Source organism: Brassica oleracea, chromosome C4, assembly GCF_000695525.1.
Source record: "Brassica oleracea var. oleracea cultivar TO1000 chromosome C4, BOL, whole genome shotgun sequence".
Classification (NCBI taxonomy): domain Eukaryota; kingdom Viridiplantae; phylum Streptophyta; class Magnoliopsida; order Brassicales; family Brassicaceae; genus Brassica; species Brassica oleracea.
The window spans coordinates 7,290,026-7,310,022 of NC_027751.1; the positions used below are offsets into that span (position 1 = coordinate 7,290,026).

General features: G+C 32.5%; 5 protein-coding genes and 2 non-coding genes across 7 annotated transcripts; 3 read left to right on the forward strand and 4 right to left on the reverse strand.

Annotated features, from left to right (window-relative positions):
• Window positions 1-890: 890 nt before the first annotated feature.
• Window positions 891-963, reverse strand: TRNAR-UCU. Its single transcript has one exon. It is a non-coding gene; the product is annotated as a tRNA-Arg (tRNA).
• A 346-nt stretch (window positions 964-1,309) lies between these two features.
• LOC106339780 lies at window positions 1,310-2,771 on the reverse strand. The gene is made up of 6 exons (XM_013778652.1): window positions 2,404-2,771; window positions 2,257-2,338; window positions 2,109-2,175; window positions 1,838-1,999; window positions 1,699-1,759; window positions 1,310-1,614 (listed from the first exon to the last, which is right to left on the reverse strand). Exons 1-6 carry the CDS (start codon window positions 2,660-2,662, stop codon window positions 1,445-1,447), a joined length of 801 nt encoding a protein of 266 aa, XP_013634106.1. The 5' UTR covers window positions 2,663-2,771; the 3' UTR covers window positions 1,310-1,444.
• A 647-nt stretch (window positions 2,772-3,418) lies between these two features.
• LOC106336600 (bifunctional enolase 2/transcriptional activator-like) lies at window positions 3,419-6,346 on the forward strand. The gene is made up of 13 exons (XM_013775468.1): window positions 3,419-3,550; window positions 3,784-3,912; window positions 4,001-4,048; window positions 4,141-4,227; window positions 4,315-4,395; window positions 4,498-4,599; window positions 4,690-4,770; window positions 4,900-5,115; window positions 5,222-5,416; window positions 5,511-5,561; window positions 5,640-5,780; window positions 5,865-5,921; window positions 6,008-6,346. Exons 1-13 carry the CDS (start codon window positions 3,485-3,487, stop codon window positions 6,086-6,088), a joined length of 1,335 nt encoding a protein of 444 aa, XP_013630922.1. The 5' UTR covers window positions 3,419-3,484; the 3' UTR covers window positions 6,089-6,346.
• Window positions 6,347-8,368: 2,022 nt separating this feature from the next.
• On the forward strand, window positions 8,369-15,058 carry LOC106340522 (polycomb group protein FERTILIZATION-INDEPENDENT SEED 2-like). The gene is made up of 14 exons (XM_013779392.1): window positions 8,369-8,444; window positions 12,289-12,424; window positions 12,528-12,583; window positions 12,856-12,923; window positions 13,012-13,064; window positions 13,145-13,198; window positions 13,285-13,347; window positions 13,463-13,515; window positions 13,600-13,881; window positions 13,973-14,021; window positions 14,112-14,195; window positions 14,303-14,382; window positions 14,490-14,576; window positions 14,664-15,058. Exons 2-14 carry the CDS (start codon window positions 12,320-12,322, stop codon window positions 15,019-15,021), a joined length of 1,392 nt encoding a protein of 463 aa, XP_013634846.1. The 5' UTR covers window positions 8,369-8,444; window positions 12,289-12,319; the 3' UTR covers window positions 15,022-15,058.
• A 233-nt stretch (window positions 15,059-15,291) lies between these two features.
• LOC106337989 (putative dual specificity protein phosphatase DSP8) lies at window positions 15,292-15,929 on the reverse strand. The gene is made up of 2 exons (XM_013777070.1): window positions 15,777-15,929; window positions 15,292-15,715 (listed from the first exon to the last, which is right to left on the reverse strand). The coding sequence occupies exons 1-2, from the start codon at window positions 15,927-15,929 to the stop codon at window positions 15,380-15,382; spliced, it is 489 nt and encodes a 162-aa protein (XP_013632524.1). The 3' UTR covers window positions 15,292-15,379.
• A 41-nt stretch (window positions 15,930-15,970) lies between these two features.
• Window positions 15,971-16,053, forward strand: TRNAL-UAA. Its single transcript has one exon. It is a non-coding gene; the product is annotated as a tRNA-Leu (tRNA).
• Window positions 16,054-16,271: 218 nt separating this feature from the next.
• On the reverse strand, window positions 16,272-18,289 carry LOC106340511 (CBS domain-containing protein CBSCBSPB2). The gene is made up of 2 exons (XM_013779379.1): window positions 18,160-18,289; window positions 16,272-17,888 (listed from the first exon to the last, which is right to left on the reverse strand). The coding sequence occupies exon 2, from the start codon at window positions 17,850-17,852 to the stop codon at window positions 16,272-16,274; it is 1,581 nt and encodes a 526-aa protein (XP_013634833.1). The 5' UTR covers window positions 17,853-17,888; window positions 18,160-18,289.
• Between the last annotated feature and the right edge of the window lie 1,708 nt (window positions 18,290-19,997).

Consider the following 19,997-nt stretch of genomic DNA (forward strand, 5'->3'; position numbering starts at 1 on the left):
AATCACACATGAATCAAGGTTGTGACTTCTATTTTAATATACTAGATGATCTCTTTCAAAGAAAAGAAATGTTCCTTACCATTGAACAAGAGTACAACTGTACAAGACCCTTGTAGTCTTTCAGGTTAGATAAGTCGAACCCAATCTATTTCAGTTTTCAAACTTCTTACAACTTGTAGTAGTAGTATTTAGACCTATTAGTATTGTACCCACTTATATTTTGTATCTCCTTAGTTGTGTCCTTTCAGTAACATGTTATGTAGGACAAATGAGAGTGTTGAATAATGATTTATTTCACATCACTTTCTTGGATTAGAAACACCTTGAATCTTGAACCAAACGGATTATGAAATAAAAACAATAAACTCGATCTGATTCACAATGCTATTTACTATAACCTAATTCACGAACCAACTCAAGATGACAAACAGTTTCTACCTTCCAAGTATATCGTATATGCACAAAGTGTTGATGTACATCTCCATTTTCCACCATCCCGTCTACTATACACCAAATCTGCTTTGGTATGCTACAACATGGAACCGGCCAAAGCCGAGAAGAATAAAAAAACAGCATCGAAACTTTGACAGATGCAAAAGCAGACACCGGTTCTTTTATGTTTTCAAGTTCAACACATTACGCTAACCATCAATCAAAGCTAAGAGGGACCACTAATTAAACTAATAACACTACACATGCAAGCTTTCAAGAATCGTTCTCAAACAGCATTCCTCAAAGATTCAAGAAGCTGGCAAAATCTGATAATCAAGAACCAACACAACAAAATGTTGCTAAAATCTCTACCGTGACGCTGGAGAGCCATAACGATTGAGAGAAAGTGTGCATGTGTGCTGGATGGTGAAAAAGTGAAAACATAATGAAAATAATAACACGCCCGGTGGTACGCGAACCCACAATCGTTTGATTAGAAGTCAAACGCCTTATCCATTAGGCCACGGGCGCACTTGTTCCTTAGAGTGGGTATAGGTATTTACAAATATATCCCGCTTGTCTTTTGATGATAAGTTAAGATCTGAACTCAAGGTGTACTCTCATCCGAATTTAAGTCAATTAGATCCTTACAAAAGTTTATTTGAAGAGTATAAGACTCCATTGATGCTAGCAAAATGCAAAACAAGACATTATGTGGTTTTAGTTATATTTTCAGTGTTACTATAATCCTTTATCTTTTGAACATTTTTATGGTAAAAATATTTTTTTTTTTAGCCTTCATCATCACTTTATTATAATCCAGTAGACTAAAGCTCATTTTCGCTTGATCTCAGAAAATCATTAACTCTACTAAAACTTAAACAAAACATTTGAGATGATTAAATAATTGAAAAAAAAAAACAGAATGTGTTCATGTTCAACATTCTTACTAGAAATGTGTTCAATACTCAATAGTAAGCTAAAAAACAGAGTAAATATTAATAAAACTAGACTAACAGACATATGCAAGGTAATAATCCTTTATGACTTTGCTGTAGAAAGACCAGTCCGGATGAGAAGAATCAATCATTGGCTGACCAAAAGAATGCTCTTTAATATAATCTTGAACATCTGACGAACTTGCGAGATCATCCAAGTAAGAACAGAACTCTCCTTCTGGATCTAGCAGGATCAAAACCAAACCAATCATAACCAAAAAGGACAAGACATGGAAACGTCAAAAGTTCAGATAAAACGATCATATACCAAGAAAGTCATCGTTCTTGTCTGTAGGATCATAACTCACTGGGAACACACCTGTATTGTCCTGCATGCATTCACATAAAGATCAAGCAAGGAGCAAAAACTAAACTAGTAAATAACATTACATCGAAAGTATATTTACAGGATTAAGAAGAGCTTTGTATGGTTCATCATCGATGAAGATAGTGTTTGAAGCAGAGAAGCCTTTGAAGTACTTAAACACTTTAGAGAGATCCTTGAAAAACATAGGTTTATCACTGTTATGCAATGTCGTACTTCCACTGTCAGTACACTCTTCTTGGTCCTATAGCAAAGTAGAATATAAGATAATGCTTAAGTAAAAACACATACTCAGATATATATCATAAGTCTTTTTTTTTTTGTTCAAAAGAAAAATATCATAAGAGTCTTACCCACACAAAAAGAAGATTATCTTGAAGATTTTCAAGAACAATGTTTAGAACTATATCAACATTTTTCCTAAAAGACAAAACCATAAGGAATCATATTAAAATGAAAATTAATTTGAATTTCAAGAGATGGAAAAATGAAGGGACTAACTCGCAAGCAGAGGACCAAATTCCAACTTCAAATCTCTCGAGAATAAACTTCATGAACTCTTCAGCAAATGGCCTCTTATAGACTAAACAAACAAATATAATTAATAGATTAAAATAATAAAATTGGAAATTAATAAAAATAAGTTACCTAGGTTTGGGCCACAAGAAGCATCAGGAGATCTGTTCTTGGGAGTTTTGCGGTTAGTTCTCCGATGAACTCTATGAAGAAGTAGACCACTCAGACTTAAGACCAAGAGTTTCTTCTTCTGCTTCTCTTTCTTAGGATCTAAACTAAGTTTATCCAGAATAGAACTCAGTTCTGTCTCCTGTTCTGCTTCTTCTTTGTCACATGTGGACTCATCTTCGGGTGCAACAACGATGCTGTTCTTGTTCTCTTCATCAGCCATTGTTATTCTGATTATGATCGACAAACTATGATGTATTTTTATAGAGTCAAAGTCATGTCAAGTTTAGTTTCACGAGGTCAAATCCCATTCAATTAACCTTTTGCGGCTCATTGGATACTGAGGTATAGATTCTATTATTCCAAGGGCATCCAATGGTGTTGTTAGTCAAAAAGACTCGAAACCTTTTACACTTTTTGTGATGTCCGCTTTTTAAAAGTTATATTAAATGGGCTGTAATATTTGGGCTAAAATATTGAATTGTTGTGTTTGATTACAGAGGTTTATGGGCGAGCACAAAAGCCCAATACGAAAAATACAGCAGAAGACTTATGAAGTTCTTAACATAAAACGATATTGAAAAATATGTTTCTTAGCTATAAAAACGATATGAAACATGCTAAAAAAAAAGAGAGAGAGGAAACACACACATAGTCAAAAATGGAATAAAATCAAGACCCAAATATTGATTTGACTTTAATTTGTTTCTAGAGTTGTAAAACTAGCCGAATATTCCACTCATGAAATTTCAGAGGAAAGAAAAAAGCTAGTCGAATATTCGATTACTTGGACAAGGAGCAAAGAAACTTAAAAAAAAAAAAAAAAACCTTTCCTGGTTTGCAAAAGACGTGCAGCACATCGTTTTGTCATCTTCTCTTGAACCTAACTTATCATCCAACGGTTCATATTAAAACAATCCAACGGCTGTCCCTTACTCGATTCCCCTTTATATATTTAACCAGACCACCCGATTCATCATCTACTGTAACCGTTCACTAAACCCTCTCGTACTCATCGCCGATCTTCTAGATCTACTCTCGAACCATGGCCACTATCACCGTCGTTAAGGCTAGGCAGATCTTCGACAGCCGTGGCAACCCCACCGTCGAGGTTATTAATCTCCTCTCCCTTTCGAGCTTAAGTGAATGAGAATCTGCGTTTTTGATCGTGAATAGAACTTTGATTTTTATGTTTATTCCTTTTATGTGAATCTCGATTGCGTTTCGTAGTCTTGAGATGATTCTTGCGATGGATCTGTTTGATTTGGATATGTTTAGATCGTGATAGTATTTGAACTTCGTGCTGAGAAAGATTGTATTGGTTTTATCTGATGATGGTTTCAGGTTGATGTACACACATCCACTGGTGTCAAGGTAACAGCAGCGGTTCCTAGTGGAGCTTCCACTGGTATCTACGAGGCTCTCGAGCTCAGGGATGGTGGCTCTGACTACCTTGGAAAGGGTGTTTCTAAGGTTAGACATTGTGTTTTTTTTTTTTTTTTTTTTGATATTAGTATGAACTTTTTTTTAGTCTGATTTGGTATTGGTTTGATGTCATTAGGCTGTTGGCAATGTGAACAACATCATCGGCCCAGCATTGATTGGAAAGGTGTGTCTCTATTTGATTTTACGTTCAGTGCATCGGATTTGTTTTTGAAGCTGTTATAAAACTTTCGTTTTTTTTTTTGTTGTTTCTTGCAGGACCCGACTCTGCAGACTGCTATTGACAACTTCATGGTCCATGAACTTGATGGAACCCAGAACGAGTGGGGTTGGTGCAAGCAAAAGGTGATTTAATTAATAAATTCGTGTTTTATTTATTCACTTAATCATGAATGACGATTCTGACCCATCTTGTTTTTTTTTTGTGTTCAGCTTGGGGCTAATGCTATCCTTGCTGTGTCTCTTGCGGTCTGCAAGGCTGGGGCCGTTGTCAGTGGCATTCCTCTCTACAAGGTAGGGCGATCTTTAGACTTATAGGAAAACTGTTGCTAATTGTTTTTTCCTGGTGCTAGATTTTCTAAGCTTTTCCTTTTTTTTTGTGGTTTTTGGATGCAGCACATTGCCAATCTTGCTGGTAACCCTAAGATTGTTCTACCTGTTCCTGCCTTCAACGTCATCAATGGTGGATCACATGCCGGAAACAAGCTCGCTATGCAGGCACGTTCGTTGTGATTCTTTTCCATTGACTTTTCAAATATCAAACTTTTGCACCGTTGAATGTTTCTGATAGGCTGTTGATGTTTGCAGGAGTTTATGATTCTCCCTGTTGGAGCTTCTTCATTCAAAGAAGCCATGAAAATGGGTGTTGAAGTTTACCACAACTTGAAGGTAAACCCTTAAATTATTGTGGTCTTTAAAAGGCCCTCATAAAATGATATGCAGACAATGTGTTTATATCTGTTGCTGTAACTTTAGTTAAATCCTGTTAACTTACATGTCTTTTTATGCTCTTCCCAGTCTGTGATCAAGAAGAAGTATGGTCAGGATGCCACAAACGTTGGTGATGAAGGTGGCTTTGCACCAAACATCCAGGAAAACAAGGAAGGTCTTGAATTACTTAAGACTGCCATTGAAAAGGCTGGCTACACTGGCAAGGTTGTCATTGGAATGGATGTTGCCGCTTCAGAGTTCTACTCATCAGACAAGACCTACGACTTGAACTTCAAAGAAGAGGTAGATCTTCTCTTTCCAGATTAATGGCCTCCTCTTTCTAAATTTGATATAAACACAAGGACAAAGCTCTCAACCTCGAGCTCCTGCTCTGTTTGTTTCTCTGCAGAACAACAATGGCTCTCAGAAGATTTCTGGAGATGCACTCAAGGACCTCTACAAGTCCTTTGTCTCTGAGTACCCAATTGTGTCTATTGAGGATCCCTTCGACCAAGATGACTGGGAGCACTACGCTAAGATGACCGCTGAGTGTGGAGACAATGTTCAGATTGTCGGTGATGATTTGTTGGTCACCAACCCCAAGGTTTGTAGCCTAACCTAATCAGATGTGGTTACTACTTTTTTTGTCTGTTTCTCGCTCAAAGTGCTTATATCTGTTTAACTCTTTCTTATTCCAGAGGGTTGCTAAGGCAATTGCAGAAAAGTCTTGCAATGCTCTTCTCTTGAAGGTACCTCCCAATCCACATTATCCTAATTCAGATTATATAACCTTTCAGTAGTTACTGACTAAAATCTTGGGGCAACAGGTTAACCAAATCGGGTCAGTGACCGAGAGTATTGAGGCAGTGAAGATGTCTAAGAGAGCAGGATGGGGAGTGATGGCCAGCCACAGAAGTGGTGAAACAGAGGACACCTTCATTGCTGACCTATCTGTTGGCTTGTCCACTGTAAGTTATAAACCCATTTAGAAGCCAAATTCCAAAGCAACAGTTCATTGTTTATCTGATTCGTATTTGATTCTCTCTTTACAGGGACAAATCAAGACGGGAGCTCCTTGCAGATCCGAGCGTCTTGCCAAGTACAACCAGGTTAAACATCCATAAAACCAAATTGATCTAAGCAAGAATCAAAAGCATAGTTAACTTTTGTTATTGACTAATATGTTCGGTTACAGCTTTTGCGTATTGAGGAGGAGTTGGGATCAGAAGCTGTATACGCTGGAGCTAACTTCCGCAAACCTGTGGAGCCCTACTAGACAGTGCAACTTTTTTAGTAGCAAAGTGGTTTCTCCTTTGTGACGAGAAGAAGATGAAACTTGTGTTTGCTCATTTTGCTTAAATAAAACATTTTACGTTTGGTTCTGTTTTCTCTGTTGTTGTTTTTTTCTGTTTATGGTTTGAACCCTTTTTGGGGAGAAAGTTGCTTTACTTTTTGTAAGAGACTTGAGATAGCTCTGCCTCTATGAGAGAGAGCAGCTTTTTTTTTTATATTCTGATTTCGGTTTTATTCTTTATATCTCGTGCGTGATAGTTATTATATCCAATGACAGACGTTGGGTTTTGTCGGTAAACCTGTTCGATGGGCTTGATTGGTTCGAATGCAAACTAAAGGTCATATGTGTGACACTGTGGGAACATGACTAGTGAGACACTCAAACCAAATTGCATATAAAGATTGTGGAGTTGTAACCAGAATCGTTGGTATCCTTTATATATTAATTTCTGGTTGGTATCCTTTATATATTAATTGACAAGCATTATACTATTTTTTAGCCACGTGTCAAAATTTTTAAAATCTTTAGAAAAATTAGTTGGTCTATCTAAACATATATTATATTTTTTATTAAACCAAATATAAAATTAATTAGTACTATACAAAAAATATTCTATTTTCTTAAATAAAAACTACGAAATTACCTAATATAATTAACATATAAATAACAATTAATGATTTTAAATAATAAAAATTTGATAACAATATTTTGTATCCTTCATAATTTTTCTTTAATTTTATATTCTTAAAAGAAACTAAACAATCACATTAATCATATAATAAAAAGTTTAAATTTTTTTTCTTATATGTTATATTTTGAATTTCGTAAAACGACTATAAATTAGTAATAATGATAAAAGTCTCATATTAAAAAAATTGTGATCAATGATTTAACTTTTTGTTATAACAAGATAGAAATGATCAAAAAATCATATGAATAATAAGTTTCATTTAATAGATATTCAGATTAAAAAATATATATATATATATATATATATATATATATGTATATATTAATATTATTAAAATTAAACTATATACCATATTAAAATGCAGAAATATATTAATTTCAAAATTTTCAATGCAAAAGTATTGAGACCTTAATATTTTAATTTTGAAATTTGCATTGAATTTTTAAACATGATTATAAATTACTAAAATTATTAAAAATCTCACATGGAAAATTTTGTGATTTATGGTTTAATCTTTTTTTGGTATAATAAATATACAAATGTTAATAAAATATACAATATATCTATGTCAATATCATTTAAATTTAATTATATAACATATAAAATAAATAAAATGATTATTTTTTATTATTTACCAATAAAAAATATTGTAAATAAACGAGATAAATTATTTTTATTTATGTGATTATTTCAATTTAATTATATACATAATAGTTATTCGCTTCTCAATTATTTAATATTATTATTTAATAATATGTAATAAACACAAAATAAATAATAATATGTAAAATTAATTTGTATATATAATATTCATTACGCGACTTCATCATGCGCAAAGCGCGAGTCTTCACCTAGTTCTTTGTTAGTTCACTTAACGTTGAAGATTTTTAGTGTTTATGTATTAAAGCAAAATTTTAAAACAGTTGATCAGAAGATATGAGTAAGAATTTGTATTTCTGAAAAAAAAATATAATTTTATTTAACTTGAGCAATACAAAATTGGGGTTAACCAGTTAGGAGGATAAATACAATTGGTGAGAAAAAAACACCATGGACCATTTTATGCAGCATATGTGCAGGTATTATTTGATAGTCGTCTTACAAAACTAAAAATAGCGAAAGTTGAAGCTGTATGTCCTAGTTCTTAATATATTCGACCAAATTTTGGTAGTTCAAAAGCCAAGATCAGAACAAATATTCAATTCAATTAATATCTTTTGGGATAATATCTCATATTTTAATTTTTCCTTTTTCACAAGCAATGTTTTTGGACTATTTGGTTTTTAAGAACATGTTACTTAATTGAAATTGTAGTTATTTTTAAATGTGAATTATTTTTTCTAATATTTTTATTTGTTATATCATAATATAGTTAGCTCTAATATATTAGAATTAAATCTAAACTCGGAAACTTAAGTTCATAGCCACTCTTTTCTTTGTGATTCTATTGGGTTTATATTGGGCCAAAATAAAATTAAGGTCCAAACACTTAGTGATGTAGGGTTTAGGAGTGCTATTATGTCTTATAAATACCATCTATTGACATGCACAATCCGCCGCACCAAATCTTTTTAGCGGAGAATATAATATCTCAAAGTTTTTCGTTCGTGTGCAACGTAAACTGCTCTTAACTGTGTAGCAAGATCGGTAAGTAAATCAAATCTCTACATATTTTCTGATTAAATCCGTATGAACGATTTTTTATTCTACCGTCAATTGTCAATTTAAAGAAAAAATCTATTACAGATTGCATGTTTAGGTTTAGTAATGATTTATAGACATGTATGAATTTTAACAATATCTCTCTTTTTCCATTATCTCACTTTGCAAGTACTTCATGTCATTTAAAGTTATACTTGGTTATAACCTCGTTAAACATGTTATGTTTTTGTTTTACAAAACACAACAAAAATACACTATTACCATTTAATGTTTTGGGTTATTGGGATCTTATGTGATGATAGTATGATCTTCGTGTCCACATATAATTGTTGACGACATCAGATTTTAAAGATAATTTAAGTGTTATAATTTTTGTTCTGTTTTCATTGATAATGAATACTCCATGAAACAAATTTATGCATCTAAATATTGATATGATAGTGTGCACAAGAGTTTTTTGTTTTTACATATAGTTATAAATTTATAAGATTAATCTCAATCCTATTTAAATTTTATCACGGTCTAAATGCATATGATCTTTGCATGTATGTATTGTTAGGCTCATTTTTTTATAATAGGTAATAGATTTTACTGATTATGGTTATAATCTGTTAGTATTTATTTTAAATCAAAATGCAAGTAATAGATTTTAATTAAACCAAAACAGTTATATTAAAAATAATAATTATTGGGGTCAATTTTAGTTAAACCGTTATAACTTTTTGATAGTTAAAAAAACAGTTGATAAAATAGATTTTGACCCACGTTTTAAAAGCGCAAGATAAAATTCAAAATTTTATTTAATGAATATTAAAATACATATGTAATTTTATAAAAACATTATTTTTAAAGTATAAACATATGTAATTTTATAAAAACATTATATTTAAAGTATAGATAATTAAACTAAAATTTACATAAATATAATTTTATAAAAATAAGATGATTCATCTACATAACCCACCCAGTATTAATTTTATTTATATTTTAAATCACTAATTACAGTACAAATTTATTTTTAGTTTTTATATTGGTCACAATTTGTTTTATTATTATATCAATTAATTATATATAATTCAATTCGTCTCATACTTGATAAATATATTGAATTATTTTTCATATTCTAATTTAAATATGTATATTAAAGTATGAAATTATTTATTGGTTTATATATATTAGTCTAATATTTTGTTTTACTAAGTTAAAGTTGTTGTAAAATTCATGAATATATGTTATTCTTTAATTTTATAATTTATAAAATAGTTAATAGATGGATTAAGTTGCTTTATATTTATTAATTGGTGTAGTAATTTAATTATGAATATAAATTGTATACATATAAATATCATAGAAATGTTATTTCTTATTCTGTAAATAAAAAAATATTTAATATTCATTTATAATTATAGATATTATTAATTATTAATTTAATTATTGAAAATTAAATATTAAAATAAGTGTATATTTTTTTTTTTTTTTAAAATGGTATTAAAAGATATTATTAAAATGCAATCTTAGAAAAAGATACTTACGATTATCTTTTTGAGATATCTTATTTTGAAAATATTAAAATAATAGGTTAAATATGGTATATATTTAATAATAAATAAGTTTCTTGTAGGAGAAATAATAGAAAATTAAATAAATGTAGTTGTCCAACATAGACTATTTGTAAGTAGATAAAAAGTATTTTGTTTTAATAATATACTAGATCTCGACCCGCGCAACCGCACGGGTTTTTGTTTTCATTTATTTTTATATAAACATTTTGTTTTCAATTCTAAATTGGTATATATTATAATATATATGTGTCAATCAATTTTTAAAACATAATAAGTATACAATATATATTTTCATTGAATAGATTGTTTCAAACTTTCACATGTATTTGTATCTTCTTTTATATATATATTTTTGGATTATTATTTCATTATTAAAATCGTAACTATATATATATATAGACTAGTAAAATATTGTTTTATTGTCATATTCAAAAATATTGTAATATTTCACAAATTTAGAAAGGTTTTAAAAAATTAAACTTTTCGCTTCATAGATTTATATTATGGTGTAAATAATTAAACATTTAGTCTTTGTTTAATTTTTAATGTTTAATTTTTAAAATAAACTATATAGTTCATTTGTTTTCATTAGTTTAAGGTAGTAAAGATTAACCATTGTTATATAATATGATTTTTGTTATTTAAAAAAATATTTATAATTTTAAAAATTAACATCGAAAAATATTTAAATAATTAACATATGGAGTTACAGTATTACAGCATTAAATTATATCTATTTAATTTATACTATCTATAAATCCAATGGATAATCTATTGTTTAAATCTAATTATTGATAGCTCAATAAAAATTTCTGGTATGCCCAGAATTTAAATAATAAGATTACAGATTAAATATAACATGACTTTCTAAGAATATGTCTATTAGGTCCATTTAAAAAAAAAAATCACACATGAATCAAGGTTGTGACTTCTGTTTTAATATATAAGACTAGATCTCGACCCGCGAAGTGAGCGGATGTTTATTTTCAGTTTTATATACGTAGATATTTATTTTAGATTGTTAGTAGTATACATTTTTTAAAAGTTAATCATATATTTAAATATTTATATAACATCTCAGATACAATATTTAATAATTTAATAATTTATATGTTGTATTTAGTCAATTGTTTAAAAACATTATATATATTTATTGCTTCTTATTATATATTTATCTTATTGTATTTGCACTTAGTTATTAAACAAATTAATATATGTACCAAACAAAATATTTTAAAATTATTTTGTATTTAATTTATGCTAAATTCTGACCCGTCTTTCAAAACAGGATTTCCTTTTAGCAATATTGTTTTATTTTATTCATTTTAGATAATATATTATTGCATATATAAAAATCTTAATTTTATACATCTATTATATAGTTTGCTGATGTTAAGTTGTTAACATGAATATTTTATATCTATGAAAAGTAAAATTTAAAAATGTATCAGTTTAATATAAACTAATCATTTTTTTCAATATAATAATTTTATTTTAACATGATTGATTATATTAGTTTTAATGAAATACATGTCAATTTTTATACATATATTATATAGTTTACTAATGTGACTCGTCTTACCAATGTATTATATTTTTGAACATAAAATATTTATAATTATGAAAATAAATTATATATAAAATTATTGATTTAATATAATTTTGCAATATATAGCTCAATATAATAAATTTCGTTCAATACGATTGATTATGATTATATAGATAAACATATGACAAAATTTTATTTTTCATTTTATATACGATAACTGAATATATTAATGTGTAATAATATTTCAAAACTAATTAGGAAATTAGATAAAATATTTACATATAATGTTTGAAAATTAAGATCTTATTAAAATCTTTGCAAACAGATTCGTTGAATTTTTAATATATATTTTCTATTTATAATGAAAAGATATCAAAATATATTATAATTAAATTAGTTTAAATATTTTATGTGTTATTAGTTTTAATAAAATACATTTAATAAAATTTCTAAAAAATAGTCCAAATTAAAAAATCCTACATGAAAAATGTCATGATTTCTATTTTAATAGGATAGATATATCTTATTATTTGTAAAAAAAAAATTCGTATTATTTTTTTGGTTTACCAATAGCTTGTTTGTTTATCAGATTTTAAGATCTCGGTTCGTCTATCTTAACAAATTCTACGGTGTTTAAAAATTGGGAACATAGAAATCAGTCACTGCACTATTCTTTACTCTATTTATGCTTATTAATGATTCTTTGTTGCTGCAACAGCTTGCTTGACAGTTTCAAACTAATCAAGCAGATGGCTGGCGTTAAGCCCTTAACGGAGGAGGATAAGGAAGTTATCTCATTATATGGCAAACCAATTACCTTGTACGGCATTCTTCAAGCTTTTACACAAGACAAGGTGTGCATTATCTTTCTCTATTTTTCCTTTAACATTTTTTATTCTAACTCAGAAATCAGAACCATTTTATTGCATCTACAAGCTTTTATTATTTTTCATGCAGCCACGTTTCCTTCCAAGGTGTTTGAGTTACAAAATACAGGCGAGGAAAAATAAGATGTATGAATCTCTTCTTCGTTATTAGTTTATCACTGTTCTAATTTAAAACTATTCTAAAACGTTATACATGTGTGTTTTCTTTTCCAAAATTATCATTACAATCATAGAATTTATGAACTCTTCCTAAACTTTTTGGAATAAATTTTAAGTATCGATTTTCAAGCAAAAAAACTTAATTTATGTTGTTGCATTTTAGATCTTTTTTCCCTTCTATTTCCTAGATAAAATGAATGGCTTCTTCTCTTCTCATGGCACACTTTTATTTTTCTTAGGGCAAATCTAAGTGGAATCACAATTTTCAACTACATGAATTGTAACAACATAATACTGAGATCCCAAGGTGAGTCTTTACTTGGTTTCGCTTCAGAATCTGTTTTGTTTTTCCCCTAACAATTGTATTAATTATCTACACACATTTGAAAATGTAGTTGTGAAAAGGACTTCTTGCCCATTTTGCCGAATGAAATGTGGAAGCCTCAAGGTAGGTCCTAGAACCAAACTTTCTAATCATATCTTTCATTTTTAAACAATAAGGATCTGAATATTTCATGCTATCTGCAGGGCGTGAAACATCATTTGACGTCATCGCATGCCTTATTTGACTTTAACTTTCGGGTACGTTGTATTTTAGGATATACTCATACACATAAGTCTTTTCAAGTTTTCTTGTGATATATCATAAGTACTCTTGCATGTTTTAGCTGTCGGAGAATGGTCATCCGATGTTTGATGTCTCCGTGAAACCTGATGCATTCAAAAATGGGGTTAGTATATGTAAAACTTGATACTTACGCAACATTTTAAGTGGGTTCAGAAAATAATTTATTTTTGTCGTCATTATGAACTCTACCATAATGAATTCTTTTAAATATATAACAGGTAGTAAATTATGATTTAGAGGAGCACGATCGTGTTAATATCTACTTTTATCGGTAAGATCTCAAACTATTTACTCTACTTCTTAGCTATGATTCATCATCATTTTCTTAGAGCTAGTCAAACCATAATTCATGCAGCTCGAGATCCTGTATGCGAGGCCAAAGAGCTGGTCCTAAGGGACGTAAATGTTGTAAGATTTTTGAGATGTATTCAGAAGATGTCCCTCGTGACAAAGCAAATGAAATTCCTCATGTGAACGGTGATAATATCACATCCTCCCTAGCAAGAACTCGCTTGTCGGGACAGACTAGCGAAATTCAGACAATAACTCAACCAGAGATAGGTCAGTCTTCTAGAGCTAAGGGGCCTCGTGCTATTGGGAGAAAAAGGTTAAATCCACGGCGGCTCGAGGCTGAAAGGTTATAATGTTCTTTGTGCTACTTTGTTTCTACAGAATCTTCATCCTTATGATTTTACTAACCAATACTATTATACATTGTTAATTTCCAGAACCGATCTTCTTAGGAGTCGGCAGTTCTATCACTCTAAAACATTGCAGGTGGTTCAGTTTCCTACAAATTCTTGATTTTCTTGAAACCATGCTGTCTAATTGTTTTATTATACTAACTAAATAAGTTGCATTTTGAAGCCAATGACCCTGGAAGAAGTACTGTCTGATGCGGACAGCGATAATGAAAATGATAAAGAATTTAAAGATTTTCAAGAACGCATGGTATTTCATTGGTTTTGTATTTTTTTAAATTTTCATTGAATTGTTATGAAAGAGCATAGCTTACACCAGAGGCATTTTTGTGTTCTTCTTTTTTCGAAATTTCACAGAAGATTGATCGGTTGGTGGATGCGAGCGATGATGAGAAGAGATTTATGGGGCTTTGGAACACATTCATGGGTGAGCAAAGGTAGCAGTATGATTCTACTTGCATCTTATGTTTTAAGAAAGATTTGAGATAAAGAGTGATCCACCACTAAACTCACTTTTGTTATGCCATGATTACTTTTTGGGCAGTGTGTACGTTGATAAACATGTTCCTTGGGCATGTGAACAGTTCGTAAAACATCATGCGAAAGAGCTGATCACTCCTAAACTTTCCTGGTAATAATCTTTTTTATCAACTCATCATATGATATCCCAAATGGAGTATCCAAATTTTTGATTATATTTGTTGATGCCTCTGAGCAGGCAATGGAGAATGTTCGCAATTGATACGCTGTGTATAAAATACGGTCTGATATCCCCCAAGACCATGGACAAATGCAGTATCATCCTGCAGAAGGCACAGCTAGAAGAAGAATTCCCAGAAGAAGCGGCGGCAGCAGCAGAAGTGGAGGCATTGGAAGAAGCGGAGGCAGCCGTGGCGGCAGCAGCAGAAGCAGCGGCAAAAGCGGAAAAAGCGGCAAAAGCGGCAGCAGTTGCAGCGGCAGCAAAAGCATCCGCCGCTAAAGGCACAAGGAAAAGCGCCAGAATACAAAAGAAGAAGATGCAAGAAGCCGAGAGAAGAACATTAGCCATGGTGTGTGTCAGAGATCTTCATTTCTGAAGTGAGAGATCAAAAACTGTTTGAAAATTCCCGTACTCAGATACCATTTCCTTCCTTGCATTATGTTGAAGTAAACTTTTAGTTTAATCTTTATTATTCTCAAGGGGTTACAAACTACAAAGACTGATTATGATACTTGAAAAGGAGAATTAATTCATGTTTTTTTCCTTATCAAAGGTTAATGAGGGACAAGTTAGTTTTTAATTACAGAACAAAAAAAAGTCTTTTGTTTATGTTTCCAGAATTTACAAACCCTAGCTTTCTTCTATACCTAATCTGATCAGTTTTATTTATTTTATTGACATTTGTCACTGGGGAGAAAGGAATATCCACCTGCATCATTCTTTATTTATCATCATTAGTAGAGAGAAATGTCGACTCTTATACCACTCATGGAAAGTTTGTGGTTCTCACGCAAGCCAAGCCACAAGCACGAGATCCTCGCCAATGCAGCCTGCCCCACCCCTTTCACCCATAACTCGTTACCAGCAACATTCATTGACCTCTTTGACTTTGAGTCATCATCATAGCCCTCTACATCCGAGTGGGTCACTACCACCATCGGCCCATCTTCAAACACAACCACATTCCCAGAACAAACCTGCTTTACATTTCTTGGGATCAAAGCTGAAGTTGCATCAGTTAAGGAACTCTGAGTCTTTAGCACCATTAAATGGTAGTACTCAAGAACGGCCTGCAGACACAATTAAGAATCAGAGGATGAAGAAGAACAAAGAAAATGACCTGTTGATTACCTTCCATTGGGCAGTAGCTAATTTTACTCCAGGCCTGATTGACTTCACGTAGGCATATGCTTCTTGCAAAGATATAATCAGAGACAGAGACAGAAGAGAGCTGAAGTAAACCTTATCAATAGATTCTTGAACTTGAATGTGAGATTGTATCATGTATTACCTTTATAAATAACATAAATGATCTGTTAGCAATTGCAGGTTTGCCCGAGTGGTTAAGGGGGAAGACTTAAGTTCTTCTGCACATAAGTGCGCGTGGGTTCGAACCCCACAGCCTGCATTACTTAGCTCCATTTTATTTTTCATGTAAGAATTGAACACCATTCTACAGAATTAGAGCCTATCAAACTTAATTTAATATATGGAGGTAGTTGATAAAAGAAAAACAATTTTTATAATTGAAAACCTATCATGTGTTTTTATCCAGGAACAAGTTTTATAATTGCTTTACAAAGTTCATGGGACCAAAATTCAAAAAGGACAAGAAGCATTAACATATCACTTCTTGGAACGTTTCAAGAAAACAAAAAAAACTATACTCGTCAAGACAATAACCCCAGCCACAACACCACTCCTCCAACAAACCAAACCCCTACCTACACCACCACAACTCCCCTCAGACAAATCTTTAACCATCTCAACACACACCATCTCACCAAAATCCAAATGCAACCTCAAAACATTTCTCCCCAAAGACCTAGCAAAACCAACAGCAGCAACAACATCACTATCCCCACTTATCAAAACCCTATCGCCTTCATCATCTTCGTACATTATCTGAACGCCCACTGAATCCACAACCTCATCACACCCTTCCATCACACCACTCACCACCTCCTCAAAACTCTCCCCCGTCGCGTTAAACCTATGCACTCTCCCTTTACGGCCTTCAAACTTAAACGCAAACAAACTCATCACACTACTCCCTTGAGACTGTAACTTCCCTCCTCCTCCTCCCTCCGAGTTCAACAACGTCGCCGACACATCGCTATGCGTCTCGTAATCCTCAGGTGGATGCTGCTCCAACGTGAGAGCCGAGTCCCAAAACTTTTGCATCATATCGTTAACCGCTCCGGAGCTGTTCTCAACGGTGGAGATAGCCGCGTGTGTTATCTGCAGCACGTCGACGCATGCCGCCGCGTATCCGTCTTTGTCTAGAACCGGAAGGTGCAGAAACTTACCGTCGTGCATGATGTGTAACGCGTCGACGATCGTTGTCTCCATAGACGCACATTCGGGGCTTGGCGTCATTACTTTCTCAACGAGCGTTAGCTCGGGGGAGAGATTCTGCGCCACGACTCTCATTAAAATGTCTTTTGACGTTAGTATGCCGAGTATCTTGTTCCCCACGGAAATGATCACTGAGTTAACTTTTAGGTCACGCATTTTTTTCGAAGCTACGAAGACGGGATCCGAGGGAGAGGCGAGTGCTACTTTCGAGTGTTCTGTGATGATTGTGGATAAGGCTGGTTTGAACATATGGTCTCTCAACGTTTCGATGAATGGATAAGCAGCAGCTAAGGCGCTTCCTTGATCTGCTGCTTTCTCCATGCGAGAGATGGCGTCGTACAGACATTTTGTTATGTCTAGAATAGCGATGACTTCGCCGTTTTCTACTACTGGTAAGTGTCTGAACTTTCCTTGGACCATCTTCTCGAGGGCTTGTATGGCGAGGGAGTCTGACGTGACGAATATAGGGTTTCTCGTCATGACTTTGGAGACTAGAGTGTGTTCTGGTCTTAGCCCTTCTGCGATCACTCTTGTTGCTATGTCCTTGTCGGTGACGATGCCCGAGAGGAGAGCGCTTGTGTCGGTGAGAAGGACAGCGTCGACGCGGCGAGAGGCCATTCTTCGACATGCGTCGAAGACGGTTGTTCCCTCGGGGATGGTGAGGGCTTTGGATAGGCGTAGCTTCTTGACGGTTCTTTCGATATCGGAGACCGGTTCAGGGAGAGGTGAACCGGGTTTAGGGGAGGTGGTTTCGTTAAAGCTACTGTTTCCGCTTTCTTGGGTGTGGAGAACCGGTTTCTTGGAGGCTGATGAGCCTCGTCTTATGCTTCTCCTCCCAGATGAAGTCATGTTTATGTGTAATGATCCTTTTAATCAGCCATTAATCTACAAAACAAGACAATAATTACAAATACGTTTCATGTAACCACAAGAAGAGATGTATAACATACACATGAATCATAATCTAGATACAATAATCAAACCATTTGCAATACGTTTTTAATGAGAAAGACAATACAAGAAATGACATTAAGGATATATACTTCCTTATACAATGTGTTAGATTTTGGACATTCTGACAAATTGATGCAGATTAACATGAATGTAAGAATCTGACCTATGAGATGCAATCGAAAACCAAGACGAAGATACTGACCTGCGATCAAGAATGATGGTGAAGATCTTGAAAAAGTTGAATTTATATGTCTGATCTTAAGAAACAAATCCATAGAGGTTTGATTTCCAGAAATAAGAATTGATCTTTGATATCTGTTTTTTTTTTCTTCTCCTTTTTAGCGGTTTTCTATTTTCTTTAACAACGTGTCTGGTGATGCGTGGTGGTGGTGTTGCCACTCACCCCCAAAAAAACAAGAAGATGAATACATGCAATCATTCTCTTGTTATTGCTAAATAGGTTATATGTGCTAATAAGAACGTTCTAATTGGTGTAGTTATTTGAATTAAAAGAAATGACAAAAGCTTAGTTAAAAGGATACGTGTAGTCATTTAAAACACCAACATATTAATATTCTATGAAACACCAACACACAGTCGTTGTTATGTCACTTTTTTAACCCAACATCTTATGACTTTTATTTTTGACATTTCATCTTAGCTATAATCAATTTAGTTGAGATTTTATAATACTATATATATATTATATAAGGATTACGTTATAGAAATTTAAACACTTTTATTTTAGGATGTAAAAAAACTCACCTGCTTAGACCATGATTAATGGGGAGTTCTTAAGCTGTGGTTATTATCGGAATATAAGAACCCGTCTCTTAACTTTTAACTAAAAAAATTAAGAACCGGTTCTTAAATCTCTTATTTAAGAGCCAGTTCTTAGCTTTTTTAGTTAAAAGTTAAGAGACAGGTTCTTATATTCCGCTAATAACCCTATCTTAAGAGCAACATTATAGGTGGGAATTGATTTTATGTCCTTAGAATACTTTATGATTAATTTGGAGTTAAGGATTTTCCCTCAAAAATTAGATTATTGGTGGGACTTTAGAAAGTCCCTTAGTAAATTAATTAATTTTTTTAATAATTAATGACAAATTATTTTAATAATTAATGACATTAAAAAGAGAAGTTTAAAATAAAAATACATATAACATTAAAATTAAAAACATAAGGAAAATTACAAAGTTGTGAATTTTTTTTTACAAAAATCATAAATAAAATCAGACAAACATTTTATTTAATTCATGGAAAGCAAATAACATATATGGAAGATGTCCAAATTTATCTCATATATTTTCAATCAAATCTTTTTTTAATTGTTGATGGATACGTGGATCCCGAACTTTTTTACGACGAGCAATTATATTGTCGGGTTTTGTAGCTTTTTTGACGGTATATGTAAAATCCTCATCTTGAAATTCTTCAAGAGTGTTTGAGTTCCGTTCATCTTGGACAATCATATTATGGACTATGAGACATGCTCTCATAATATTCGATATTTTGTTTTTATCCCATAAATTAGAAGGATTTCTAACAACGGCGAACCTAGCTTGCAGGACCCCAAAGGCACGCTCGACATCTTTTCGAACGAATTCTTGGGTTTTAGCAAATAAAGAATTTTTCGCACCCTGTGGCAGTCGTATAAATTGAATAAAAGTTGCCCATTTTGGATAGATACCATCTGTCAGATAGTACGCCAAATTGTATTCCCTTCCGTTGACATAGACTTTTACTTGGGGAGCTTTCCCGTTACTAATGTCATCAAAAACAGGTGATCTATCCAGAATATTAAGATCGTTCAAAGTACCTGGAGCTCCAAAAAATGCGTGTCATATCCAGAGGTCATATGAAGCAACGGCCTCCAACACAATTGTTGGTTTTCCGGTTCCTCGTGAATACATTCATTTCCAGGCAGTGGGGCAATTCTTCCACTCCCAATGCATACAGTCGATGCTTCCAACCATCCCGGAAAATCCCTGTTGTTCACCATCATGGAGTAGTCTCTGAAGATCCTCCGGTGTGGGA

Excerpts from the sequence above, each read along its gene's own strand:
- LOC106339780 (XM_013778652.1), bottom strand. The coding sequence starts at position 2,662 with ATGGCTGATGAAGAGAACAAGAACAGCATCGTTGTTGCACCCGAAGAT. Across the intron at positions 2,339-2,403 it reads TTCTTGTGGCCCAAACCTAG|TCTATAAGAGGCCATTTGCT; the intron begins GTAACTTATTTT and ends TTGTTTGTTTAG. Across the intron at positions 2,000-2,108 it reads ATAATCTTCTTTTTGTGTGG|GACCAAGAAGAGTGTACTGA; the intron begins GTAAGACTCTTA and ends ACTTTGCTATAG.
- LOC106336600 (XM_013775468.1), top strand. The coding sequence starts at position 3,485 with ATGGCCACTATCACCGTCGTTAAGGCTAGGCAGATCTTCGACAGCCGT. Across the intron at positions 3,551-3,783 it reads GTGGCAACCCCACCGTCGAG|GTTGATGTACACACATCCAC; the intron begins GTTATTAATCTC and ends TGATGGTTTCAG. Across the intron at positions 4,600-4,689 it reads GAAACAAGCTCGCTATGCAG|GAGTTTATGATTCTCCCTGT; the intron begins GCACGTTCGTTG and ends TGATGTTTGCAG.
- LOC106340522 (XM_013779392.1), top strand. The coding sequence starts at position 12,320 with ATGGCTGGCGTTAAGCCCTTAACGGAGGAGGATAAGGAAGTTATCTCA. Across the intron at positions 12,584-12,855 it reads CAGGCGAGGAAAAATAAGAT|GGCAAATCTAAGTGGAATCA; the intron begins GTATGAATCTCT and ends TATTTTTCTTAG. Across the intron at positions 14,196-14,302 it reads AAGATTTTCAAGAACGCATG|AAGATTGATCGGTTGGTGGA; the intron begins GTATTTCATTGG and ends GAAATTTCACAG.
- LOC106337989 (XM_013777070.1), bottom strand. The coding sequence starts at position 15,929 with ATGATACAATCTCACATTCAAGTTCAAGAATCTATTGATAAGGTTTAC. Across the intron at positions 15,716-15,776 it reads TAGCTACTGCCCAATGGAAG|GCCGTTCTTGAGTACTACCA; the intron begins GTAATCAACAGG and ends TTGTGTCTGCAG.
- LOC106340511 (XM_013779379.1), bottom strand. The coding sequence starts at position 17,852 with ATGACTTCATCTGGGAGGAGAAGCATAAGACGAGGCTCATCAGCCTCC.